At 39.4% G+C, this 24,456-nt stretch overlaps 1 protein-coding gene across 5 annotated transcripts in view; it reads left to right on the top strand.

The window, feature by feature from the left end:
* The window catches only part of LIFR (LIF receptor subunit alpha), an 86,683-nt gene that overhangs the window by 40,415 nt on the left and 21,812 nt on the right, over positions 1 to 24,456 (top strand). For 3 of the 5 annotated variants that reach the window (XM_062615416.1, XM_062615413.1, XM_062615415.1), the window contains exons 2-8: positions 4,528 to 4,634; positions 17,350 to 17,505; positions 18,217 to 18,337; positions 20,414 to 20,565; positions 22,249 to 22,412; positions 23,103 to 23,277; positions 23,512 to 23,781. In XM_062615416.1, coding sequence (XP_062471400.1) covers positions 17,424 to 17,505; positions 18,217 to 18,337; positions 20,414 to 20,565; positions 22,249 to 22,412; positions 23,103 to 23,277; positions 23,512 to 23,781 — 964 coding nt within the window. In that variant the 5' untranslated portion in view covers positions 4,528 to 4,634; positions 17,350 to 17,423. Of the gene's footprint in view, positions 1 to 1,040; positions 1,061 to 4,527; positions 4,635 to 17,349; positions 17,506 to 18,216; positions 18,338 to 20,413; positions 20,566 to 22,248; positions 22,413 to 23,102; positions 23,278 to 23,511; positions 23,782 to 24,456 lie in introns of those variants that run through there. The other 2 variants (XM_062615417.1, XM_062615418.1) reach the window with 2 other exon arrangements.

Here is a 24,456-nt window from a genome sequence, read left to right as displayed (position 1 = left end):
AGGCACAGGCAGGGAATAATTGCTTTGTGCATCCTGAGTGTCTGAGCATCAGTCAGGTGGTGTGACCCTGTCAAAGATGAGACTCTGCATCTGATGCCTACAAAATTTATCATCACATCTCTTTTTTCTTTTTTTTTTTTTTCCTCTTCCACCCACACTCCTCCCCCTGTTTAAGCATCAAAAGTTTGGTTTTTATGGGTGCTTAAGCATCTCCAAGGGTCGTCTTCCAGAATCTTATGAATCTTTTCCAGAGTCATTAGGATAGCAGTGATGGGGGCCATATAAATTCCTAGATGGCCAGAGCTGTCTTCTTACCTGCCTTTGGGGGGTAAAGGGGCAGCTAAGATACAAATCATCAGCAAATGCTGAGGTTCCTGTGTTCGTTGCCTGCCTTACTGACTTAGAGGATGGTAATTAGAATGAATGATATCAGGAGGTTCTGATCTGACACTGAGAATACGCAGGGACTGTTTTTGGTATACACCATTAGTTTTTGCTGATTATTCCTCCCATGGAAAATGCACAATCCCTAAATCTGTGGACTGTGGGAGCCCTCCTGCCATGTGTTAATAAGGTCCTTGCACTTCCTGCAAGCAAGAGGTTCTCAGCAGGGCCTTTTGCCACTTTGCTGCTGTCTGCCTTTCCCTGCTGCTGTCCCTTGGAATCACTCCTAGTAGCAGGTTTCACTGCAAGCAGAAAGTGCTTAAACTAAAAATAACTCCTAACCCACTGGTATGAATGTTGGTCAGGGTGTAAGGTTTTGAAGGGCATACATCTCCTCTCCTTTCCATGCACAGTCTGGAGCTGGCATTGGAGCTGGGTCAAAGATTGTTGCTACAACAGAAGCAGCTTTCCCTTATCCCACAGGCAGGGAACTGCTGAGTTGTCAGCTGTTGAGGCCAAATTATGCCTTTTACCTCAGGGAGCACAAGTTATAAAAGCACGTGTCATGGAAACAAGGACAGTACTGTAGCAATTTCTTCTGCCTCACTTCCTACCCTGCCAAACATTAGACCCACAGCACAGCCCACAGCAGAGGACAGGCACCCTGTGTTGTAAGGTTGGTATTAGGGGTGCGCTTGAGAGCAGGATGGCTTTCCCTTTTCTTGGGCCGTGTGTTGTCAGGGACCAGAGTCTCCTTTCTCACCTGTAAACCCAGCAATTGAGGGGTGGCCTCCTGCAAGACCAAAAAGCACAGCCTTTCAGCTAGCCTTGGCCTCCTTAAGTTTCCTGAAGTCTTGAAATTTCCTAGGTAGGTATGATCATAGAATGATTGTAAACGAAGTAGGGCTTTCTGGGGGTTGCTCTTGCGCTGCAACATTTTCTTTGCCAGCCAATACAGTGCTGATACAGTAGCCAGATCCTGATACAGTAACGCTGGTTAGAGAAAACCAGTGTGGTTTTGATATTTTCTTTCTTTTTGCATTCTTCTATGTCGATGAGACACATTATACCAGTGCTCTCTGCCAGTATAGCTTACTGCATTTTGATCATCAGTCAGAAGCACTTTCTTTTCGAACATACATACATTACTAAAATAGAGAGAGATATTGCTGTGTACCTGTAGCTGCACTGATCATAGTTTTGTGTATTGAATGAACCTTGATAGCTTCATATCAAGGTTGCCTGGTAGTTTGTGGTACATAATCATGAAATTTAAATAAAGCATTGTATTTGTAGGATTTCTTTAGGGCATAAACACTGCCTGAAAAGTATGCTGGAATACTTCTTATGCTTGCATGATTTTGTCATTATTGTACAAGTTGCTTAGAAGTATAATACAAGTGCAAGGAATAAGTGGTTGACATTATCAGTCTGGTTCAGACTTACATGTTTACTTCTAGCCCTTAGCCATCCATCTAAGCTAGTTCTGCTCCCTGAATAAATCAATTACTCCTTTCTAAGAGGAAATACAAGCTCAGCTGACTAGATATCATGATTAAATGTTTATTCTAGATGGTGTGGATATGGTCTATGGCAAGCATGGATAAGCATGGTAAGCAGAACAAGCCAGTTCTATCCCAGGTGGCTTTATGCCCTTAAATGCCCCCCACATTGTGCCCTTGGGCACTGCATACATTTCAGCCTAAAGCTGAAAAAAATACTTTCTATTCATTTCAAACACTTTGAAAACAAAGTTCAAAGAAGTGCAGAAAATGCTGGTTTGGTTAGCCAGATGGTGACCTGGGCCATTTGCTACAAAGTGGTCTAGTCTGGACTTCCACATGTCAGTCCTAAACAGTGTGAAGGCAAGCCCTCCTGCAGCATTTGGGCTGAGGGTGCAGTCCACCAGGCAGTTTGAGCATCTCGGATGTTCATGCTTTCTGTAACTTTACAAGTTGCATTTCAAATTACTTGGATATTTAAGAGTTGTACAGCATATTCCGCATATCTGGGAAATCCCAGAGGAGAGGGAGATTTGGACAAGTGGGAGGTGAGGCATGGCTCTGCTCAGCGTGGGGCTAGCCTGGGCAGGTATTTGCCTTTTGGGGCTGTCTAGTGGTATCTGCCTTAGCCTGGCTGTCCTTCTTCCTTCCAAACAGGTCACCCAGAAGCTCATGTGCCAAGACAGCAATACTGCTCATCATGTGATGTACCCCTGTTTGTATGGCTGACCACAGATTTACCCTTCTTGAACTGGGTGATCTAATGGCCTCTCTTAACTACAAAATCAGTGAGGACAGAGCTTCAAAATATCTTTCTGAAATAATAGGTCATAATATTACCGCAGGGCAAAAATGCTGCTTAAATCAAAGAAAATCATAACAGTCAATATTATAGGTGGGGCTTCTGCAGACACTGAAGCCCAAAGGTGAATGTAAGTTATAAGTATTCCAACTACAACTAATTTTCACAATATTTCGTGTTTTGGATCAAGTTCAGCACTTGCGGCAAAAGAGATGTTTGACCTTTGAGGTTTCACAGCTATTCTGGAGCTAAAACCAAGGAGATAAGCTTTTAATGTTTAATCCAAGGAGCAGAGGGAGAGGAAGAGAGAGAGAGAAAAAAAAAAAACAAAAATATGATTTATTTATATTGTCAATTTCAGTGTTGCCTTGAGTTATGTACAAGCACTGAAGTACTCTGTGTGTGAGGTGGACATAAACATCAAACTCTCTTACTTTTGCTATGGTTTCTGCCGGTTCTGATGATAATAATATCTGTTCTCTAGAGTCTGCCTGTTCCTCTTCCTTTTCCCCTCTTTCCCCCTGCTCCATACTCTTCCAAAGGTCATGGCTATGAGAAGTCTTTGGTGCACAGGTCTCCAGGCACGTAACTTGTAATTCATCCGCTAGAATAGCATTATCATGATCCCAAATATAGAACAGCCTTCTCCTCCAAATTAAATGTGATTGGCCTGTTTCTTTTTCAATATGCTAGGAAACTTTTGAAAGAAAATGCTTTTGACCAAATGTGGCCCCATGTTACAAATGACAGGATCAGTCTGGATGTAAATCCAGCAAGCTATCATGTGAACCCTGTTTTTTCCCTCAAAATCTGTAGTTTGTCCCCTGAATATTGTCTTCCTTCACCTTTAAAATGCTTATTAATGTGACATCTGTGCAAGATTTATGTTAATCTACCCTGACATTGGTGTAACGTGAACCAAAAAATTTAATCTGGGAACACTTGTGTTGAGCCTATATTTATCATTACTTTTAGGAATGCATCCAATCTTATTTTTTGTTTCAATCCATTCATCCCATGCTTGAAAACCTTTGGCAATACTTAATTAGTTTTACTTTTCACAATGTGCACTTTTCAGTGGAGGTCTACTACGTGGCATTGACTGTTGTATCTCCTAAATTGTGGGTTATGCTTAAATCCTTTCTCTGGGTAGGTAATTGAGAACTGTGATCAAGTAACCTTGCTGAACTAAATAGTTGCATTGTTTTAGGCTTTGCAACTACAGACAATCTCTCAGACTCAAACTGCTCTATGTAATCATTTGATCTTGTATGTAAATCGACTTTGTACTGGATTAAACCATTTCCACTGCTAATAAACGGCTGGTCTTTCTCTTATGCTGTTAGATTGAGTACTCTTGTAAGGCAGCTTCATCTGTACAAAGTTGCGAGGACTTTTCGGTGACTTTTATGTATTTATTTGCTTAAGCTGTGATAACTGATACTTTGACAATTGAATGTTTTCATTTGCTTCCCCATTATTTCAACTAATGAGTGGTGCAACTGGTGTTAATATGTGAAAAATGTATCCTTGAAAACATTAGATGCTTGTCTGTTATCCTTTTGCTCTGCTATGTGTGTGCTCGCTAATCAGTAGGTAATTTTCAGTTGGCGTTTGGGCAGTGATTACTGCAGACAGAAATGGGAACAAGCACTCATCATTACAACAGCTGCTGGTAGAATTAGGTCAGTAACAAACTTTCAGCAGAATAGTGTTATTTCCCTCTCTACACAGGTATATAAACAAAAGATATATTTGTAATTCCACACCTTTTCTCAGTGTTCCTTTAGTGTAGAATTCTTCATGATGAATTCATACATGAATCTTCATGTACTTCAGGTATCTGATGTGACTGCCCAGTTCAACATTCAGCGTTCCCATACTGAACACTAAGGACTGAGACTGTCATAGGCTCCTGCAGCTGGGCTCCTGCCAACAGCGCAAATGTAAGTTTATGCATACCTTAATTCATAAGATAGAATTAGTCATATAGTTATGCGTTTGAAAATTCAGGAGTAAATTCATATATGTGGTTGCTGAGGCTTATCTTGTGTAAATCAGCAGTTAGTCATGAGCAGCACTCCATGGCTTTGAAATACCTTCTCGTCAGAGTGCACAGGTGATCTCTGATAGCATTTAGCTGTTTGTTTCATGGGACTTGAGAATTAAGATGAATGAAACGCTGCAATCTAAACCAGATTTTTGATGATTTGACGAACTGATCATTTTAATAAGAATTTTTGATAATGATTACCTTCAGTTGATCTCGTCTTCCAAAGCAACGTAAATTAATTTTTACCATATTTAATGATAATTGATTGTTTTGTTTTGTTTTTTTATTTTAAATTTTCTTGTTTGGAAAAAAAAGATACTTGTCATTTGCATTCTTTATATATATGGGGGTATGTGTATATATATGTATATAAGTACATATATATATATGTACCTCTGATCCTTCCAGTCTCTTCTACCATAGCTCACAAAGGCTCTCTGTATATATTATTCTGAAGTCAAATATTTATGTCCCTAAGACATATGCATTGTTATCTAAATATGTTTCTTATATATGATCCTTTTACTAATCCAGTGCATAATTCTTTAATAAGGAAAATTGCAGAAATGGGAAAAGCAGAGTATCATCTGCAAAGATGTTTGGAGTTGTGTTGTTTCTAAATGCTGTGTGGATTCTAACGAACTGCTTCATGGTGAGATTGGCACAAGCTTTTGTAGAAAAGGATTTCCAAAAGGAAGAAGAAATGGGAATTTGGTATTTCTTACTCTGAAATTTACATCAGAGGTTTTGCCAGTCTACGGGTTTAGACAGGTAAACTTACAAGAACATGCTTGGCCTTGTGTGATGTGCACTGTATATCTGGATGGACTTGGTTAGATACATAAAGAGCAGAAATTTTCCTAAGGAATAAAATGCTAGCATAGAAATAAAAAATAAGCTCAAACAGAGCATGACTTCCTTGGAACCTAACCAAAAAATTAGTTGTCCAATTAACTCTTCTCTGCAGGTAGGTTTACCTTCACCCCTGCTTTCTCCTCTCACATGCCTGGGCACCTCACAGAGCAGCCACCAGAGAGACCATTGAGAGTTGTCTCACGTCTCTAATTCCCACAGTTGGACTTGCTCAGCACTTTGGAAACAATAGCTGCTTCATTGCTGAGTTGTGAAACAAAAACGTTAAATGTATCGGCAACAATGCATGAAAAATGTGATGAACAGCCTTCTACAGGAAGAGATTTTTTTCATGCCAGTGTGTAGGTACACAGGATTTAATGGTGATAGAACCTAATAAGTAAGAAATCCTTCTTCTTTTGTACATCATCTGCCAGCTCAATACTGAGAGAAGTAAACCATGAGATTTACTAATAATAGGAGGAAGGAAGAACCTTGTTAAACAGAGATAGCAAAGTTGGAATGACTTGTGTGTGTAAAATCCAGGGTTGTTTTTCCCTTTCCACAGCCCTTTTTTATAGTCACCCTTGGGAAGAGAAAGAAAAAGAGATCTTCAGAGGAAGAGTCTTGCTTTCAAGGGAGGATTGAGGGGGAAGAGGCAGATGCAAGTTAGAGGTCACATAGTAATGGTCATGTGAAAATGATGTGAAGATGTGAGATGAAGTGCAGATGTGGCTTTGAAATTTCTGTTTTGTGTTCTTATTCTAAGTGTGAATCAGGACAGGAGAGACTTGTGGAACTGACTCACTGTATGTCCTATTAATATCAATCTCACTTTTCTATGAGCTGCTTTCAGTTTTAAATGAGATGCGGCACCATTAGCCTTACAGACACTGCTGTCTCAGCACTTGCTGGTGGGTTATATACAGGGACTCAATTCACTGCTTTTGCTAAGTTCTGAAAGGAATGACAGAAAAGCATTGCTTTATTTTACAGCAATAAAAATGATAGATATGGGTCCTAGCCATCTTGCTTATTATTTTAAGATGTTAAGCTGCTCATTGATTTTTTCCTTTTGCAAAGGATTATTTTAATGGTGCAGCGTTTGCTCAAGTATTTTATTCCCCTGCAAAGTACTTTATTGCAGTATTTTCCATTCTATGACCCTCCATGAAACAGCTGGAGAGCTTACAAGCTTATTTAAGTCAACCAAAACCAAGGAACTTTCTAAGATAGATAAATCCAACCTGCAGACAAGATGTAAACTTATCATTTGGCGTATTCTGAATAAACTTAGGATTTTTTTAGCATCTTTTTCACTGTTGTGGACTGAGAGATCTATGTTTGAATCAGATTTGAAGTAATTTAGCAGAAATTGAAAATGAAATTTCAACTTTTTTATATGTTTAGTTTTAAAACAATGTTCTGTCTAAATTATTTGAAATGGAAAACCAGATACTAATTTAATTATAAAACAATTGCATCTTGTGCCTTTGGCATTGCAGTAAGTGATTTATTTCAGTTAGGGCAATGCAGTTAAGCAAGTGCCGTATATTGGTAAAACTGAGGATAAAACGGAGGAGTACACTAAAACTGATCTGAGATTATATTCTGGAGGTGTCAAAGGCTCTTAGATGCATAGAAAGGATAACATGAATGAATTAATTTATGTTGAGCCACTGTGTTGCTGGCTGTGGTGCTATGAGAACTGATCTACAAGTGGACCATAAGTCCTTTGCAGGAACCTAGAGACCTTTGTGAGTTTTGCAGAGCAGACAAGGAGGATCAGGTGTGCTTGCATGTCTTTTGAGTCAGCGGCTCTGATGAAGGCTCTGAACTGCAAGACAATGAAAGGGTACCGGTATCATGAACCCACATGTGTGTGAGAGAGTCAGTCTCAGTTTCTGGTATGTCTGCCTGTGTATATGCACACAGAAGTGCAAGATTTAATATTTATATCTTTTAGTCTGGCAGTGGTCTCTCTTGGGTCTAAGTAAGTTAACTAGGAAAGAGACCAGCTCTGATGCATATAGACTACAGAAGTCAATATTTGTATTTCTTATGATTTCCTACACATTGCCACCTTAAAAGGAGGATATGGATGTACATGTACAAATGAAAAGCTGGGTGAGAGGGGGAAAGGGGAGAATAAGGTATGACTAAAACAGTATGTGAGAGAAATAAATGCCAGCTGTTATATATGGACAGGTTTGTTCTGATAATGTCATACTCCATTGTAGATCTTCGTTCTTTGGAGAGGTTGAAAGGGGAATGGCAGCATTGAGTGCCCACCCTGGAGTGGAACAAAGAAGAAAACAATTGCTCACCCCAGTGGAAGGGTAGTCTGTGCATGGTAACATGCTGTAGTAGATCTTCATGTGACGTGCCTGATACTTTTATTAAGAGGGTAAATACAGAAGGGCATAAGAGCTTTTAAAGTCTCAAGAAAGATTACTACAATGTGAATTTATCAGAAACTATAGATCTATAGTTTCAGGAATTGCCATTCCCTCGATTACTAAAAAATCAATTTATTTCTCGTAAGTGACTCTCATTCCTTACATTCACTCCAAAAGGATATTGCACAACTGTTGCTTGTTATTCTCAATATATTATTTAATGTGAGAGCCACATTTCAGCATTTGATCTATTTATATGCTATTTGTACACATAAAGACAGACTTTACTTGGATTTAGTTCATTGTACCTTAAAAATAATTCAAATACCACGGGTTTCATTGTAAACAATGAAAGATTCCAGCCCTCAGGTCATTGCCGGTTGTTTAAAAAAAAAAAAAAAACACACTTGGATTTGCTTCAGTAATTATCAATGTTCTCTTATAAAACTAAATAGGCTTTTCCTGTGGTGGAAAGAAGATTAAAGGTCATATAGTTCAAAATTTTGGACATTGCCAGATTAAGAAAAATAAACTCTTTCATTAATAAGGTCAGCTTCTTTATGTCCTTATTAGTTCATAAGGACATACTAACTGAAGAGAACCAGCAGGGACAGAATTAAGCAGATAATGACTCTTCTTAGGAACAGCTATATTTTTCTGCAGCCCTCTTTGTAAAGTCTGAGTGGAATGTCTGGCCCTTGAATCTCAACCGAAGTAAAGTGCAGTTGCCAATCTGGGCAAATGACATTTTCCTCTGAAGATACAGTGTCTTGACAGCTACACACAAAGTAACAGTAGCCCCTCTCCCCACAGATGAAATGTGTTTTGGAATATTTGGTTTGTGGTTTATTTCAGTTATTTATTAGTAAAATACAGCAAGCACTGGAGAAGTGGGAAACCTTCTCTGTGTATTTTCATTTGATTCTAGGTTATGCATTGCAAAAAATGTGGGTACATTTGTTTCTATGCTTTGTACCTGTATTAAGTATTGAAAAGGCATAGTGGGTAGCGATAGCATTCATGATAAGATGTGTTTTTTATTTATGCAAAGTAATTGGACCTTTGTGCCTTTGCTCAGTGTACTTGTTCCATGCTGCATTGCAAAGCACAAGAATTGAAGGAAGTGTGTCGACCATGAGGTCACCAAATTTAAACATATCAGGAAATGTGTGTAGCTGTACCAGATTTACACAAATACATAATTTGAATCCTTCACCTTACTGCGGTATTAATTTGCCAGTTGTAGTAAGTATCAAGATAATTTTTTGAATGGGTTAAAATACAAGTGTGTAAATGACTTAGAGCCATTTCCTTCTGCTGTAGAGCACAATAGACTAGAAAATCTAAATTTCTCTTTTGGCCAGCAGTGTCCCTTAACCTTCACCCCTTTGCTTTGTTCTTTGTTCAGATGATTAGGTGTTTCCCATCTGCACCTCTGTGGAAGAAGAATCTGTGCTTGTTAATTTGAGCTGACTTCCTAAGGAAATCAGGCTTATCTGATAATGCTTTGTCTGTCCTCTTACCCCCGCAGTAACCTTTGAACATGCTGCCCAGGTCAGTTCACCCAGAATGAGGAGGTGAGGTCTCAGCTTAGTGTGTCCTTACAAGCTTGATGAAACTGCAGCTCATTGGAGATACCTAACTGAGGAAATAGCTGCAGAATGAAGTCAACCTTTACTGGACTGCAGTGCCAGCATCTCTAGCATGCCTTCTCTGATGTCTAATAAGGCTTAGAGAGTAATCTGTAATAACATTTGCCTAATACATAACAACAATAAATTGTGGACAGACTTGTAGATATCCCAAAACATATTCAATCTATTTTGGTAGTATTAGGGTTCATTGTGTTTCTCTGAAGACTTTGTTTTCTGTTGTTACCATCTGTAGAGCAGTGCTGTGTTTGTAGTAGTAATGGATGTGTTTTTATTTAACCATGTTCTTGGTGGCTAATTGATGTGGGCAAGGATGTCCAGACTCAGGAGTTAGACACCAGTTTTCTTTTGAAAGTGACTTTGTTCTTCTGGAAGTCTCACACTAGGAATGCTAAACGCAGTGTCTGGCTTGGGTTCCGCTCTCACATTGTGTATGCTGGGCAGTGAGCAGCAAATGGCATCAGTAGGACTAACGGTTTTCAAGTTAGCATACAGTTTAATTGAAAACAACTGTAACTCAGTAAGGACAAAAGGCAAAGTGTGCAAAATGTATATTTAGCTTGAAAACCCCCAAAATGTCACCTCATAAATTCGGTTTTCATTGTGGTAAAAAAATAAATCATTGATTTATTGTGTCTCTTTGCCTTATTCTGCCCTTTCAGTCCACTGCTGTGCCTGACAGCTCTGCCTCTTCAGTATCACTGGGCTCTGATTCTTTGTCTCCAGCCCAGCTGTCCCAGCAGGGATATTGTTCCCAATTGCCTCTATAAGCCACCTGACTTGTTCTTGTTTGGTGGAGTTTTTTTTAGTTGAAATGTATAACCTAAAGGAGTCTTCCACTATGCCTTCCAAATGCTTCTCAAAATTGTACCTATTGCTACGGTTAAGATATTTGACATCTGCTTCTTCTGTATGTTTTCCTTTACAAACACAAGTCCTACGGGCTTCAGTTTCTGCTTATGTATGGGTGTTGTACTGTCCTACAAGTACTAAATGCTTTCGTAAAATCACTCTTGAACTGTGGTGCTTGTTCATGGATTTCCTAAGCAAATGACTTGAAACATGTCTGTTCTCTGTCCTGCATGCAGGCTTTATGCATCATACTCTCAAATGAGGAAAACCCATGCAAAGAGTTTTCTCTCATCTCTTTGCCAGGTGAGGGTGCTTCTCCTGCTAATTGCTACCTGGAAATATCCACCAGCTCTCCTAGTCTGCAGCTTGCTTATTTGTATTTCCATAGTGTTTAACAGTCTAGGACAGGAAGAAGGGAAGAACTGGAAATACTGGAAAGCAGGTGCAGCTTTGCATTGGCCTAAAACTCCGAGCCAGGTGAAGGGAGCTGGGTGCACCTTTGATCTTGCTGGTGTTATTTCTTGCTTTACCCTCACTTCTGCTTGGCTGTATTTGGGGTGACTGGCTGTTCAGTATTGCAAAAAATACAGCCTGCCATCATTGTCTACAATGTTTTGGTGGTGTGCTATATAATCCTTTTCCTTGAGAGCTTTTAATGTTCCATTCAGTGGTAAATTATTATGGTGGTACCTTTAACTGTGGAGAAAAACAAATTGTAACTTGAGAAAATTTATTGACAAACAGGGACATGATGGTTGTGACCAGGGGCTTGGCAAATGCATTGTTGAAGTGTCGATCCTGGTACCAAGTTTGTATGTTGCATCCTGCCATTTCACCTCACCTTGCAGAGCAGAAGCAGGTACCTGCGGTGGCTTCCCAGCATCTCAGAGGTGACACTGCTGTTTGGCACCTGGAGGAAGCAGTGAGAATGGAATTTTTCTCCTCATGCTTGACAGGAAAAAACTCAAGAAAACAACATTTGTCTCAAAGGACTGAAAAATTGGCCTTGTGAACTCCTACACATTTACTGTATAATATCTTAACACTCTGTCTTTGTTTCCTTTTCCTCTGCTGCAGATTAGGAGAGTGCATTTTGTGCAGATAGGCAACTTGAATTATTTTATCAGCTTTCAGAAAGAGAAATAGCAGATTCTTAGATTAATTCCTCAGAACTGGGAAAAGTCAGATTCCCAAATGGGATTCAGCCTTCATTTATAAACAAGTTTTAGTGATTCATGTCCTGCGAATCTTTTACAACTTGGAATGGTGCCATGTTATAAAACAGAGAGGGAAAGCCTGCCTTTAGGTTATTAAAGAGAGATTTTTTTTCTCAACTTTGGGAATTTTTTTTAAGGAGGTGGAAGAATGTACTCAATTGAAACAAAGCCAAGCCCCTCAAATTAATGTTTTTAATTCTACTTCAATTTTTTGTTTATTACTCAGCTAGCTTTAAAGTCAAAGACTGAAGGCTGTGGGATCAGCAAAACTGTCCTAAAGAAAACCAATTCATCTTCTGTTTCTGTGTTCATTGTCTTTACTGTCAGCTGTATTGGCAATTTGCTTGGTTTCCCAGAAATGTGTACTTCTGGCATGAACTTTCAGATAGGGGAATTTTTTTGGAAGCTTTCTGTTGGCAATAGTAGGATGTGTAATTTGATATATGCATTTTTATCTGGGTATAGGCATGTTTTCTTTCACTTTGAAGATTAAATTAGTTATCTTTGGGCAGAGACAAGTAAACTGAGCCTTCTCCACCTGCTAAGCAGAATAATTTTTCTTTTAGCAATAAGGCTTTGATCTAGGCACATGCTTAGCACCCTCACTTCTGCCTGGCTGTATTTGGGGTGACTGGCTGTTCAGTATTGCCAGAAATACAGCCTGCCATCATTGTCTACAATGTTTTGGTGGCATGCTATATAATCCTTTTCCTTGAGAGCTTTTAATGTTTCATTTAATGGTAAATTATTATGATGATACATTTAACTGTGGAGAAAAACAAATTGTAACTTGAGAAAATTTATTGACAAACAGGTTTCTTCTTTTTGTTGTTTGATATATGTTGTTTGATATATGTTTTTTACTGGTTTCATGGTTTCATCTAGTATTCTCCACTTGCATTTTCCCTAAACATCGTGTAAGCTGACTTTTTAACTGTTTCTTTTGAGGTGTCTGCTGTGGAGCACAAACATAGCCATAAAAAGTGTGGCCACTGATCCTCAATACACAGATTTTTTTAAACCTATTCTGGAGGGCTGTGAGTGGCAGATCAGACTGCACGCAGAAAGCAGGCCAAAAGTATTTTTTATTTTTTTATCTGTTTTGTTTGCTTGTTTCCAAAGTGGTTTCCAAGCACTTCACAATGGAATATATTCGGAGACCAGAAAACTCAGAAGCAGAACAGAGCTTTGGAGAACTTCTGTGCTTAGAGGACTGGTCTGTTACAACTGACAAAGAAATTTTTTGATTTTTTTTTTTTTTTTTAAGAGAATTGAACATTTGGTCAGCTATGCTTTAAAATAAATAATGCAGAAACAGTTAAGCCAACAAATACATGAATGAAATACAGTCAGGAGGAGAGATACCAGTTACCGTCCGTTTTTCCCTTTCAGAGGTTGAGTCCAAAGAAGCTGGTAATGTCTTAGCATGTCACTGTCAAACAGCTGGTCCTACCCTCCTTTTCTCAACTTGTCACAGAACCTTTAACCTTCTCCCCAGCTGACAAGGTTTTGAAGGAAAGCTGTCCATAGGTATTTTCCCAGATGCACATTATTGAGTTGGAGTTCTTTCCTTCTCTTACCTATCAGATCACCAATAGGTGTACTGTATGCATCAAAACATCTTTAAAAGTCATCTAAAAATCCAGAGTTGGTATTGAGCTGTTTTAAATAAGCATCACCATCCGTTGGCTTCAGTGAATAAGAATCTGAATCTAATTGTTCCTTTATTAGCTTATCTGCACAAAAAGTAATCTGAAATTACTTTTTTTTCTTCTGACCACAGGCACAAGGGTAGTTCCTCTGCACAGCATAAAGTCTTAAGCATAAGTCAGGACATCTCCATGTACTGTGACTTCCAACAGTTATTATGGAATCCTGCTTTTGTAGCTGCTTTTAAATATGGGCAGTTATATGCTGAAGCCTGCCGTGCCTTTGCTGTTGGTATGACATGAATTTGCATGTGAACTGTTTGGAAACACACACAATATTGTTCCTTAGCATAGATTTATGGGAGGCTTTTTCTTTATTTTAAAATTTCAGAAGTGAAAGACCTTTTCAGGCAAGGCCTTTAAGATGAATTTGCTGTGCAAACATACTCACGCAAAGTCAGGAGGTTTGCAGTCAATTTGAGGGTGAGATTGGAGTCTGAAGTACTAAATAAACAGCTACGTGGCAGCTTTATACGGTAGTATCCGGGGCTGGATCACACAGTGAAATTGAGTCAACAAGATCTGAATGTTGGGATAAAGCAAATACGGCATGAACTGAATAAACACATACTACGCACAGGTTTTCCTTTGAAAAGTTCCTTCGTTGTGCTTGATAATGCTCAGGCATCAGAAGGCAGAAATATTTTAAAGCTGCAGATGCAGCAGATTTGGTCCATGGAGAAATACTTGTTCCAGGAAAGATCAGAAATCTAGAATCTGAGACTGGGAAAGGGTAAAAAGCCGTGGAGTTTTTAAGGAAGAAGCTAGTAGAGACCTGGTCTCAGTCATCTTCTATGTAAAAGGTTGCTGCAAGGCAGAGGTTAAATTGTTCTTCATCTGGAGATAGGGCAAAGTAGTGTGCTTAAAACTGAGTGAGAGAGAGTTGCATAGCACACTGGACCACTAACGATAGTGCCAGTGACGTAACACAAATAAATTGCCCAAGAAAATGAGATTGTTATGGGATATGCTATCAGGATGTTTTTTAAGATACACAACTGCTAAAGATGGTTTAATTGTCATTGCTCTTTCTGCTGGTGAGACTGGGCTGACCCCCTTCAGACCATTTTTAAAAAATAAAGACTTAAAGTTGAAATAAATTTACACTTGGTAGCAACTGCTCCTGTTGCACTCCAGCCAGCACTCATTGAGGTTTTGCCTTCATCTGAGAATGTTGAGCTCTGTTGTCCTAAATAAATATTTCTGACTCTTATATTGTTCTATCCATCTTAAGAGTACATCTGCCTAGAGCATAACATGCTTTTTATATTTCCCTAGGTTGAGTAAAGCCCTCCATGCCTTGTTTGAATTAAGACTTGAACTGATGGAAGGCAGCTTTCATCCAAAGAAAGTGAACTTCCTATTTTTAAATTATTCAATTATTTTGTAACTATAATTAAAACAAGCCCATAAATGGGGATCTTTTCTCCTGAGTAACGACGTTTATTATGTGACATGAGGCTTCGAATTGCCAACTTTTGAGTAATCTATAAAATGTGTATGAGAAGACAAGAGCCAGGGAGTCTATGCTTCTTACAAAAGATTGTGGTTTACCAGACTCTTATCATGCTCTGCATGAAAATACATAGGTTCCCTTTGGTGCCTGATTCTGAAACAGAAATTAAAACTGTGCTTGAGTTAGGAGAATTTGGTATGACTCAAATTTCTTGTAATTCACTGCTGTGATGTTACTCTTAAAACATCTGCTGTAGGGAAAATACTCAGTAAGCTATGTATTGAAAGAATATGCAGAAAACCAGATGATTTTCTTGAAATACGCACATACACACACGCGCGTGTAGTTGCTGAATCTGCCTCATAAACCTGGGATGACCAAACAGGTTTTTGAACAATCCTGTACAGGTAATGTGTTTAGAAAGTGAGAGTCTTGGGATTTAATTAACTTCACAATGCATTTTTCTCTCATTCAAGTGGCATTGGGGCTTTCCCTTGTTTCTATTCTTTTCTTGGCTTCTGCCAGGTGATGGGGGACTGTTAAGTGATCTTGAAATAAAACTTGAAATTCTGATTTTTGGACTTTTGTGCAAACCAGAAATGACCTTTGAAGAATTCACAAACAAACATATATAATTCCCATGTACACCACAAATAGAAACCATTTTATTTGTGTAACTCCTAAGTCTGTCTTGAATGGTCTTCATATTTTTGATGAAGGTTTCAGAGCAAAGTTTAGGTTTCTGAGCAAAGTTTAAACCTGGAGGTAATATCCCAATGTTTTTATTGGTAACATAGACAAATACAATACGAAGACCTTGAGAGACACCAAAATGCAGTGGGGGGACTTCTGGCACAAAGATTATTATATTTTATGTGCTGGGGGGTTCTTGATACATCTTTACCAGAAAGAACATGGCTTTGTCAAACTTCACTCTTGGTTTGGCTTTTAACAAATTGCATGACATGGATGTTACAGCTTAGGAGCATATAAGAGAAGAACTGGATGTGTCTGGCAATAATATAGCTTAAATTACTATATTTTTAATGAGGTCTTCAAGTGGCTTTAGAGCATGGTCAAAATAAAGTAATTGTTAAGTTTTAAGGGTATTTCTTCCCTCTAGATATAACAGTGGCATTTACCATGCCATCTGTCTCAGTTCTGTGGCCCCTTGAGAACACCTCTGGATTATCTTGACATAGTGCTGATATGTTTCTCCTTGAAAATGCAGATTGGTGAGGAACAGAAGAGCATTTGGGGCATTCCCAGCTGTCCCTTGAGAGAGAATTCCTTAAAAAAAAGAAAAAAGAAACAAAATGATATGGTTGTATTGCAGGGATGGGGGACCATATTCCTGGTGATGCAGAAGACATCAGTGAAGAGAGTATTCTTTTAAAATTACAGAGGCTTTAAGAAAAGTCTGTTATGTACTTTGGAAGAGATTTCTAAGGCAAAGTCAGGAGCCCTTCCAGGTCAGACTTTTAAAAGAAGTATCCTGGACAAAATGGGAGTTTCACAAAACTGTTCTGTAGGAAAGGCTAGCTCAGCTATGTTTTTAGATGAAAATAGCCCAGCTCCTGCTGCTGGTCACTGACAGAAGGCACCTCTCTACATGGGAGCTGTGTTCTCTGGGAGGGTGCTCAAGTCTTCAGAGCTTTCAAGTGACAGGGAAACAATGCACCAGGGATTGGCTTGGCTTTAGGATAAGCTTTCTTGTAGTCTTCTTTGTGAGAGAAAAACTGGTGGTGTCTGATGTGTGGGTGGAACTGAGTGTGTTCCCCAGATTCTGCTGAAAAGTCAAACTTAGCATGCAACCCATTAATCTTCAAAGAACAGATTAAATGTAATATTCTAGATAATTTTTACTTTAAGGTTAGCATTTACAGCAACAAGTATCTTTTGTCTCTTTTTCCCCCCTCTCCCATTTTTGTCCTCCAGACGTTATTACTTAACAGTGGATTGAACCAGTGATCCTGGGTGGTCAGATCTGGTTCTGCAGTGTCTTGGGCATCTCATGGCTTTGTGTAGCAACAATATGAAAAGTGAGCAGAGGTGAGAGGAAAACAGATGGGCTGTCCTGTCCCCTTAATACCATATCCAAAGCAAGGGACATTTCGATTCACCGCATGCAAGACCTTTTGTGAATGTGATATTTCATCTAAGAGACCTGTTTTAGAGGAACACCTGCCATGTCTATTCTATTCTGGCTTCAGATAGTCCTGAAGGATACGTGTGAACAGTTGAGTCTTACATGCCTGTGATTCTTGAGGTTATGTCTGAAATGTCTTCCTGAAAAAATATGCATCAAGAAGTGGCTGGTACAGTGAAAAGGTTTACCTGCCAGATAACAAAGGAGTTACTACACATGGGAGCAACACCAAGGAAGAAAAGTAGATGGAACAAAAAGTGGCATTTCTGGAGCAGCAGCTCTGGAATTTGAATTTTTTTTGTTTGTTTGGTTTTAATTTTAGAACTGACCAGCTTGTTGGAAGATGACATTTATTCCTGCTTGAAGCTGCTGTTCTGAAAAACAACCAGTAGAAGGATGTGGAAGAATTCAAGCGTCCGCTGCCTTTTAGCACTAGCTATATTATGTTTAAGAAGCTTAATATATAGTAAGGAGATAGGTGAGTTTATTGCAATGTATTCACTAATTACTTTTTCTTTGTAGCTTCTGTACCTACACCATTTAATTATATTGCTTTCCTACTATATGTATGTTCAAAAACGGTGACTTCTATAGTCTCACACTGTCCAAGGGATAGAGGTACTACCAAACCTGATCTCTTGCTTTCAGGTACCCAGTGGCATCTTGTATACAAGTACAAAATTGGGTGTTACATTCTCCATGATGCAACAGTGATAGTCTGCATATGCAGGTGTAAATGTCAGTATTGATACCTCCTTGCTGTATATGTTGGCTGTCTGCAACTACTTCACACATTATCTTTGATTGTCCTTCTGTCATTAATTGTCCTCAACTTGGGACAATGCAGGAGAGTAAAAAACTCATTAATTTTATCATCAAAGCCTGTGGTTTTGCCATTGGCCCAAAGCCTGCTTGTTAGTCTAGGTTAGAAACGGGTATTGTGGCAAGAGACAGATGCCTGTGTTGTTGCACACAAGTTATAAACCCAGATTTTAGGTGCTTCTAGAAATCTGGCAGTCTGTGGCTTCTGTAATCAGGCACACAAATCATTCAAAAGTTTTAAAATACTGGCCAGACACGCATGCAATAAAAATGCAAAGAGAATGTCTATAGATGTGAACAATAGCAGTTGTTTTACAGATGGTCATTCCCGACATGCAGTTTATGTCTGTCTTTCTTATGATTTCAGGTTCTCTGGAGCAACCCCAGAATTTGAAATGTGTAACACACAATTTGCGTAAAATGATCTGTACTTGGGATGTCTTGTCTGAAGGAAGACGTGGACAAACTGACTTTTGCTACACTACCGAGTAGGTCCCTTATATACCTGTTTGAAAACTACCAAATTGTGATGAAAGTATAGCTATCCCTCAGTCACTGCCCATGGAATTTGTGATGCTGTTGTTTCCCAACATCCCCCCTTCAGTTTTCCTTGGGTGGTACTCCCTCCAGGCACTGTTAACTCAGGCAGTGGTGGGGTTTCTGGCAAAGTCTTGTTTCGTGATAACAATTCTGCTGCCAAAATCTGCTTGTTCTTTTCAAATGACTGGAAGATGCTCTCTTTTACTCAGACTTCTCTGTATGCCTGCCTAAGCCTTGCTCAGAGTTTTCATGAGGGACATCTTCACACCAGGTTCAATCCAAAAGGAAATGATAGCTGGAAGAAGTGGATCCTGATGTTATGGGCCAAAGCGGTAGAATATATGACATAAGTGTTGAGATTCACATGTGGAAAAACATGAAAAATCTCTTGGTGGCTGTCTTACAACCTTTATAAATACTAAGCTGTCTGGAGAGCGTAGTATTAGAGGAAACTTAAAAATTATTCCACAGTTAGAATAGCTTTCCAAAATGAATGTGAGTTGAAAATTTTGAGAAGCATTGAAAAACTTAGATCTTCAGTATGTTTTCACTAATGAGAACTACATGTTCAATTCCCCATGCTGTGGGTCTGCCAAATACTTATCATGTGCTAAGGATGAGATCAAATAATTTTTGCATCTTGATCCTGCCCCCAGTCCAGATTTGTACCGTCTTTTTTTCCTGTAAGTTCTGCAAGCAGCCCAGACTTGTCCTTGGGGTCCCAGGGCTTGGCTGCGCTTCTTCCACCTACGTGTTTGATTTTCTGTGTCTAGTTATTCCTCCTGCATTGCCAGCTATCATTTCTATTAAAAAGAAAAAAAAAAAAAAAAAAAGGCAAGGCATATATTTGACATTCTGGCCAGAGTTTAGGAGTGTAGAGTTCATGAGGTATTGACCTCTAAACAAGAACCTAAACTTCTAAACAGCATGGAGCTGCTGCTGTTTCTCCTTAGCAAAGCAGAACAGACTTTAGTCCTTGAAGCAAAGAAGCTGAGGGCTGAGCTTAGTGCAGACCTCCCTGAGGGAAAAAGATTTTGTTTTTCAGTTGCCCAAACATCCTCTAATAATATCTCAGTACAGAAGAGGAATAGCCTTCCTGAGCACTCAAGTCTCAGCTGGCCTTCGCTAGCCCAGAGCCTTGCGTGAATCTTAAAAGTTCAACCCAAGCTCTTGACTCCAGCTGAAGGGAGCTCCAGCGTCCTGTTCCAGTTCATAAGTGAGTAACAGTCCCTCAGCAGGAAGTCTGGCATTGTTCTCTTTGCTTTCCTTCCTCCCATCATTCCCCCAAGAGGAAGGTCTGGATTTTTCCAAACTTTCTGCCTTTCTAGTTACATATCAGTGATAATGAGCAAAGGGACTTGACCCATCCATTATTGTTTCCTCTATATATCTACAACCTTCAGAGAAAGGCCAGATCACATTGTGCTGAGCACTGTACAAACATTGAGAGCAGACTGTATTTCCATCTGGGATCTTAGCAATTCTCTACCCTGCCCTCTGCTCTTTCCCCACAAACGGAGCACCAGAAGGGAGGTGTTTGTTCTAATACGGGGACACAGATGGGTAAACCTGCTCTTTGCACCCATATGACATCAGTTAGAGAATAAATGGAGGGAGGAGAAATCAGAAAACAAAAGGGGATGGGGAGGTACTGATGAATTTTGCAGGTTTTGATTTTGCTTATTTTGAAATACTGATTCACGCTGACTGTAGGTTTCAGAAATGCGTCTTTTGCTATAGAAGTCCACTTTTCACTTTGGAGATTCTCTCAACAGCTGGGTTGCTGCATTATACAAATAGTGCACAGTCTATCACTAAGATAAAAGTGACTTGAAAGGTGAGGGAATGCCTGTTAATATACTGAGCAAATCCCATGCAAGTCTTATTCGTTCATGAATTTGATATGAGGCTCTCTGTTATATTACAGAGTATTTGTGTTTTATTAATGTCCTAGGGAATAGGATTTAACTTTCCTTAGTTTCCTATCATCTTACATGCCTGGTTAATCCTTTCTGTCTTTTCAGTGACCTCCCTCCTTCTGTGTGTTTCGAAACTAAGGAGAAAAGGGTTGAGATTCCAGTCCCAGATAGCTCCAGCACTGTGACAATAACTACAAACAGCAATTCTGGAATTCCTTTTGCTACCAAAGAATTTGAAATTCACAAGAAAGATATCTGTAAGCATCAGGTTTTATGTGTATATGTAATGCCATTATACTGTGATTAGCAATGCTCCAGAAGTGTGTATGCTTGCAGTTTTCTTTGGCAATGTTCATGTATGTAAAATGTTGATGTGCTGGGTCCATATGAATCTACCATACATACAAGTATGAGGGGAAAGAAAACCTCTCATATCAGAGGGCAACAAAGAAAACAGCCTAATCACACTTCAATTTTTATTTTTATTTTTCTCTAGTTGCAGATGAGAAAGGGTTTGTAAACAAGTTTCTAATCTACATACAGATGTACCTGAATGGGGCATAAAGTGCATTTGATCAGACTTGGCTTGGGAAAGGCAGAATAAACTTCCTAATGCCTGTTCACCCATCTTAAATACTGAATAGCTACAGAATGAAATTTATTCCTGCAATTTCACTGCATTTTAAGGGAAGTTGTGTGTCTCTCCTGACAGGATCAGATTTTCTTAACATATGCCCAATTTACCCACTCTGTTCAAATGTATATAAAACTGAGTGAATACATTTATTCTTGAAATGTAGGCTGCACCATATTGGAGTCATAGATAAATTAGACTTTTGCCAAATTCCTTCCTTCCAAAGGATGAAGTTGTGAGCTGAAGATGGCATTGACACCATCTTCCGTGCTTGCTCATAATTTAGTCTTTGATATTGGTTTGCCTCCTTGTTCCTTTATGCAGTCAAATTCTAAAGTCAGTAGACTTCTAAGTGTCATTAGTACTTCTTATCCGTGGGTTCAGTTTGCTTTTCAGTTAAGACCAACTCAAGAACTTTAACCAAACGTTACTCAAAAATATCTGGGCAGCACACTGGGTTTTCCAGCGTCTTGCTTCCTTCAGGGAGGATAAATCTTTCAGTTCATCACAGGTTATCCCAAGCAGTGTGTTGACTATGATGAACACTTTGCAGGCTTTCAAAGGCTTGGCCAGGCATGAAGTTGGATAAATCATGCATTTAAAAACCAGGAATTATCCTGCACCAGGCCCAATGAACTGCCATATCTTGTGTACTACCATAATCCTCACCTGTTTCTCAGCCTCTTGCTTCACCACCACCCATTCAAAGAGGAGAAGCTTCTGTTTAATCACCCTGTCTTGTCCCCATCACCATGTCATGCCTTTAACTTTTCTTCTAGCTTAAAATCGCATTCACCATGATCCTTTTCAGAGGCTCATATGAGCTTCTTCCACCCTATGCTTTTGCTCTCTTTTCTTCCTACTCTTGCTTTTGTTCCAAGTCCCCTCTTCCCTGCTGGTGTGCAAAACTCGTTTCCTCCTTTGGGGTATTTTCCATCGTCCTCCCTAGATGTGTTCTCATGTGCACTTCAAAGACTTGTCGCCATGTTTCCTCTATCTCTGTGGCACTGAATGAAGGTTGTCTTCCTTACTATGCATTATGAAGAGTCATATTCATGATCTTACGCATCTGCATGCTGAGATGTTAAAATGCTACCTGGTGACTCATCAGCACCTGTGCTTTCCTGGGAACTTTCATGCTCAAGTAATGACAGAGCCCATCTTGCTCTAATTACAGAGGTTGAGTTGCATGTTTGTTTGGCTACTAGCCAGTTCGGAGCAGAGAGATGTGGCTGCTAAACACCTGTAGGGTTGTGTTGCTGACTAATGACTTTAATATTGCTTTTTTTCTCCTCTCTTTTTCAAGTGTTTGTTCCTCTTACTCCACACATCCTTAGTTTGACACCTGACTTTTCAACTTCCACATTAAGTCTGAAGTGGAGCGATAATGGATTAATCTTCCCATATGGACTGGATGCCTTTTGGCAGATTCAGGTACTCCGTAAAGAAGCAACAGAAAAAGTCACACAAGTAAGTCCTTTTCTTTCTCTGTTAAAAATGTATATATATCTTTTGCCCTTGGTAATACTGTAGGAGATCATTTGAAGAAAGCTGAGAATAATGAAGATTGCAGAACCTGAGTGTAGACATGTTTCTGTTAGGCAACCTTATGAAGTTTCAAAGTTAGGAGAACACTGGCTACTATCCTGTCAGTACTTATTCACAGTCACAGCATGTTTGTTTTTAATCTAGTTGCAACCACAGCTATTCCAGGATAATTTGTAGCTCTGTTTTATAACTTTTGGGAATGGAGAAGAGATAAAATGTACACCCTGGGACTAATATCAGAAGAGTTTCATTTTGGAATAGTTGGAACATTTCCCTGCCTGGGAGAGGCCCAGGATACTGGGATGCAATATATACCTTTTAAAATGCGTGGCAAGCTTCCCGCTCTCTCTCAAATGTGTGCCCTCTGGTATTTCTGGCTGGCAGTCTACCTGGCTGGTGGGCTGTTTAGTATCTTAGGCTTCTGTCCAAGGAAATTCACAACACAATTCAAAGTTAGGTGGGTCACTCAAATCACCTATCAGGATTTTATGATTTACTTCACTTAATTTGCAATTCTGTTGACACGTGGGAGATTGTATGTCATTACTAACAGGTGTTCATAAACTCTCTCTTGGTTGGGCTTTTTTTTGGGGGGGTTGTAAAACTTTGTAGGTAACTTACTACTCAAAACTGACTCATGAGGACATCATTCTTTCTTGGAACTGGACATCAGATATGCCTCTGGAGTGTACATCGCACTATGTGAAGATTCGCTGTTACATTAATGTAACGCAGTTTGCTGGTCCCAAGGACTGGAGTGAATGGAGCCCAGTAGGAGAGGTCCCTGGTATGTTTGTTCCCTTGCCACCACATGGCTTTGGTTGCTTTATGAAAAGTAAGCCAAAATCAGAGGAAGCGCATTAGGCACTGATTGCTGCTTTTGGGAGGTGCTTTGATTAGAGAAATAATGCAATCATTAGTTAGTGAAACCTAGTAAACATTGATTTGCATGCTTCGGAGTGCTTCTCAGTCACATGTTAGCTGATCAGCACCATGGTTCTGTTTTTTGTTTCTCTAATAGGAAAAGATACCGAGCCCAACGGGAGTGGGGTCTTTCCTCAGGACATTGTGGTGGCAGTAGGTTCAGATTTGACAATTTGTTGTGTCCATGAAGAAGGACAGCAGATAAAACAGATGACTTATGGACCAGAAATATATCCAATGATACCTCTGAGTAGCCGGAGCAGTGCAATCAGAGTGATGAATGCCGGTGCTTCAGATGCCAGTGGAACAAATGCAGTGTGCACACTGTCCGAAGATGTGACAGATGGAGCTGTCTTATTTGTAGGATGTATGTATCATTATATTTACTATCCTTAGGGGAAAAAATCAATTTTGAAACTCTTAAGAGTTCTGCTAGAAACCAAATACTACTGTGGCTTTTTTCCCCTGACTTTTTGTTTCTGAAGTTTTAGTTGGGATTATACTGGTTTGACTTCTCTATGGAAGCCCTCCATTCTTAGAAACTGGCCCAGTGCTTCTCTCATATCTTTCTAAGGTGCTTCTTAATGATCTGGAATAATTAGTTGTTTATTGCCATATGACAATTCATCTGAAGTCTCCATCAGTTTAGGTTTTACATCTGTTCTATTTTGGTCCATTGCAAGGCAAGAGTAAGAGCAAGAATTGTAAGTGAAAACATTAATCTTCCAACCATTCACATTTAAACAGTAAAACAGTTACACTTGCAACAACAACAGATGCTTATCCAGAGCAGTAGCTCGCTGGGAGCTAGTCACAGCAAAGGAACCCAGCTGACAGTTCCTCTTTCCTGGAAAACCTTCTAAACATTCTCTTAGTATTTTCTTTAAATATACTGAATCACTGTGTATCTTCTCTGTGTAGCCATGCCAGCCTCAGAAATCTCTTCCACATACAGATACTTCTTAAAGCAAACAAGTGAAAGTAGCTGGTCTTCTTTCCCCAAATTGTTCACTTTAGAGATTTGTGGGTTTTCTCCACAGGG

The sequence above is a fragment of the Pezoporus occidentalis genome, unplaced genomic scaffold (genome assembly GCF_034315485.1).
Source record: "Pezoporus occidentalis ecotype Australia unplaced genomic scaffold, CSIRO_AGI_Poc_V1 ctg181, whole genome shotgun sequence".
NCBI classification, from domain to species: Eukaryota; Metazoa; Chordata; class Aves; order Psittaciformes; family Psittacidae; genus Pezoporus; species Pezoporus occidentalis.
Note: the sequence above shows the minus strand (reverse complement) of the source record. Positions and strands in the feature narration are given on the sequence as shown.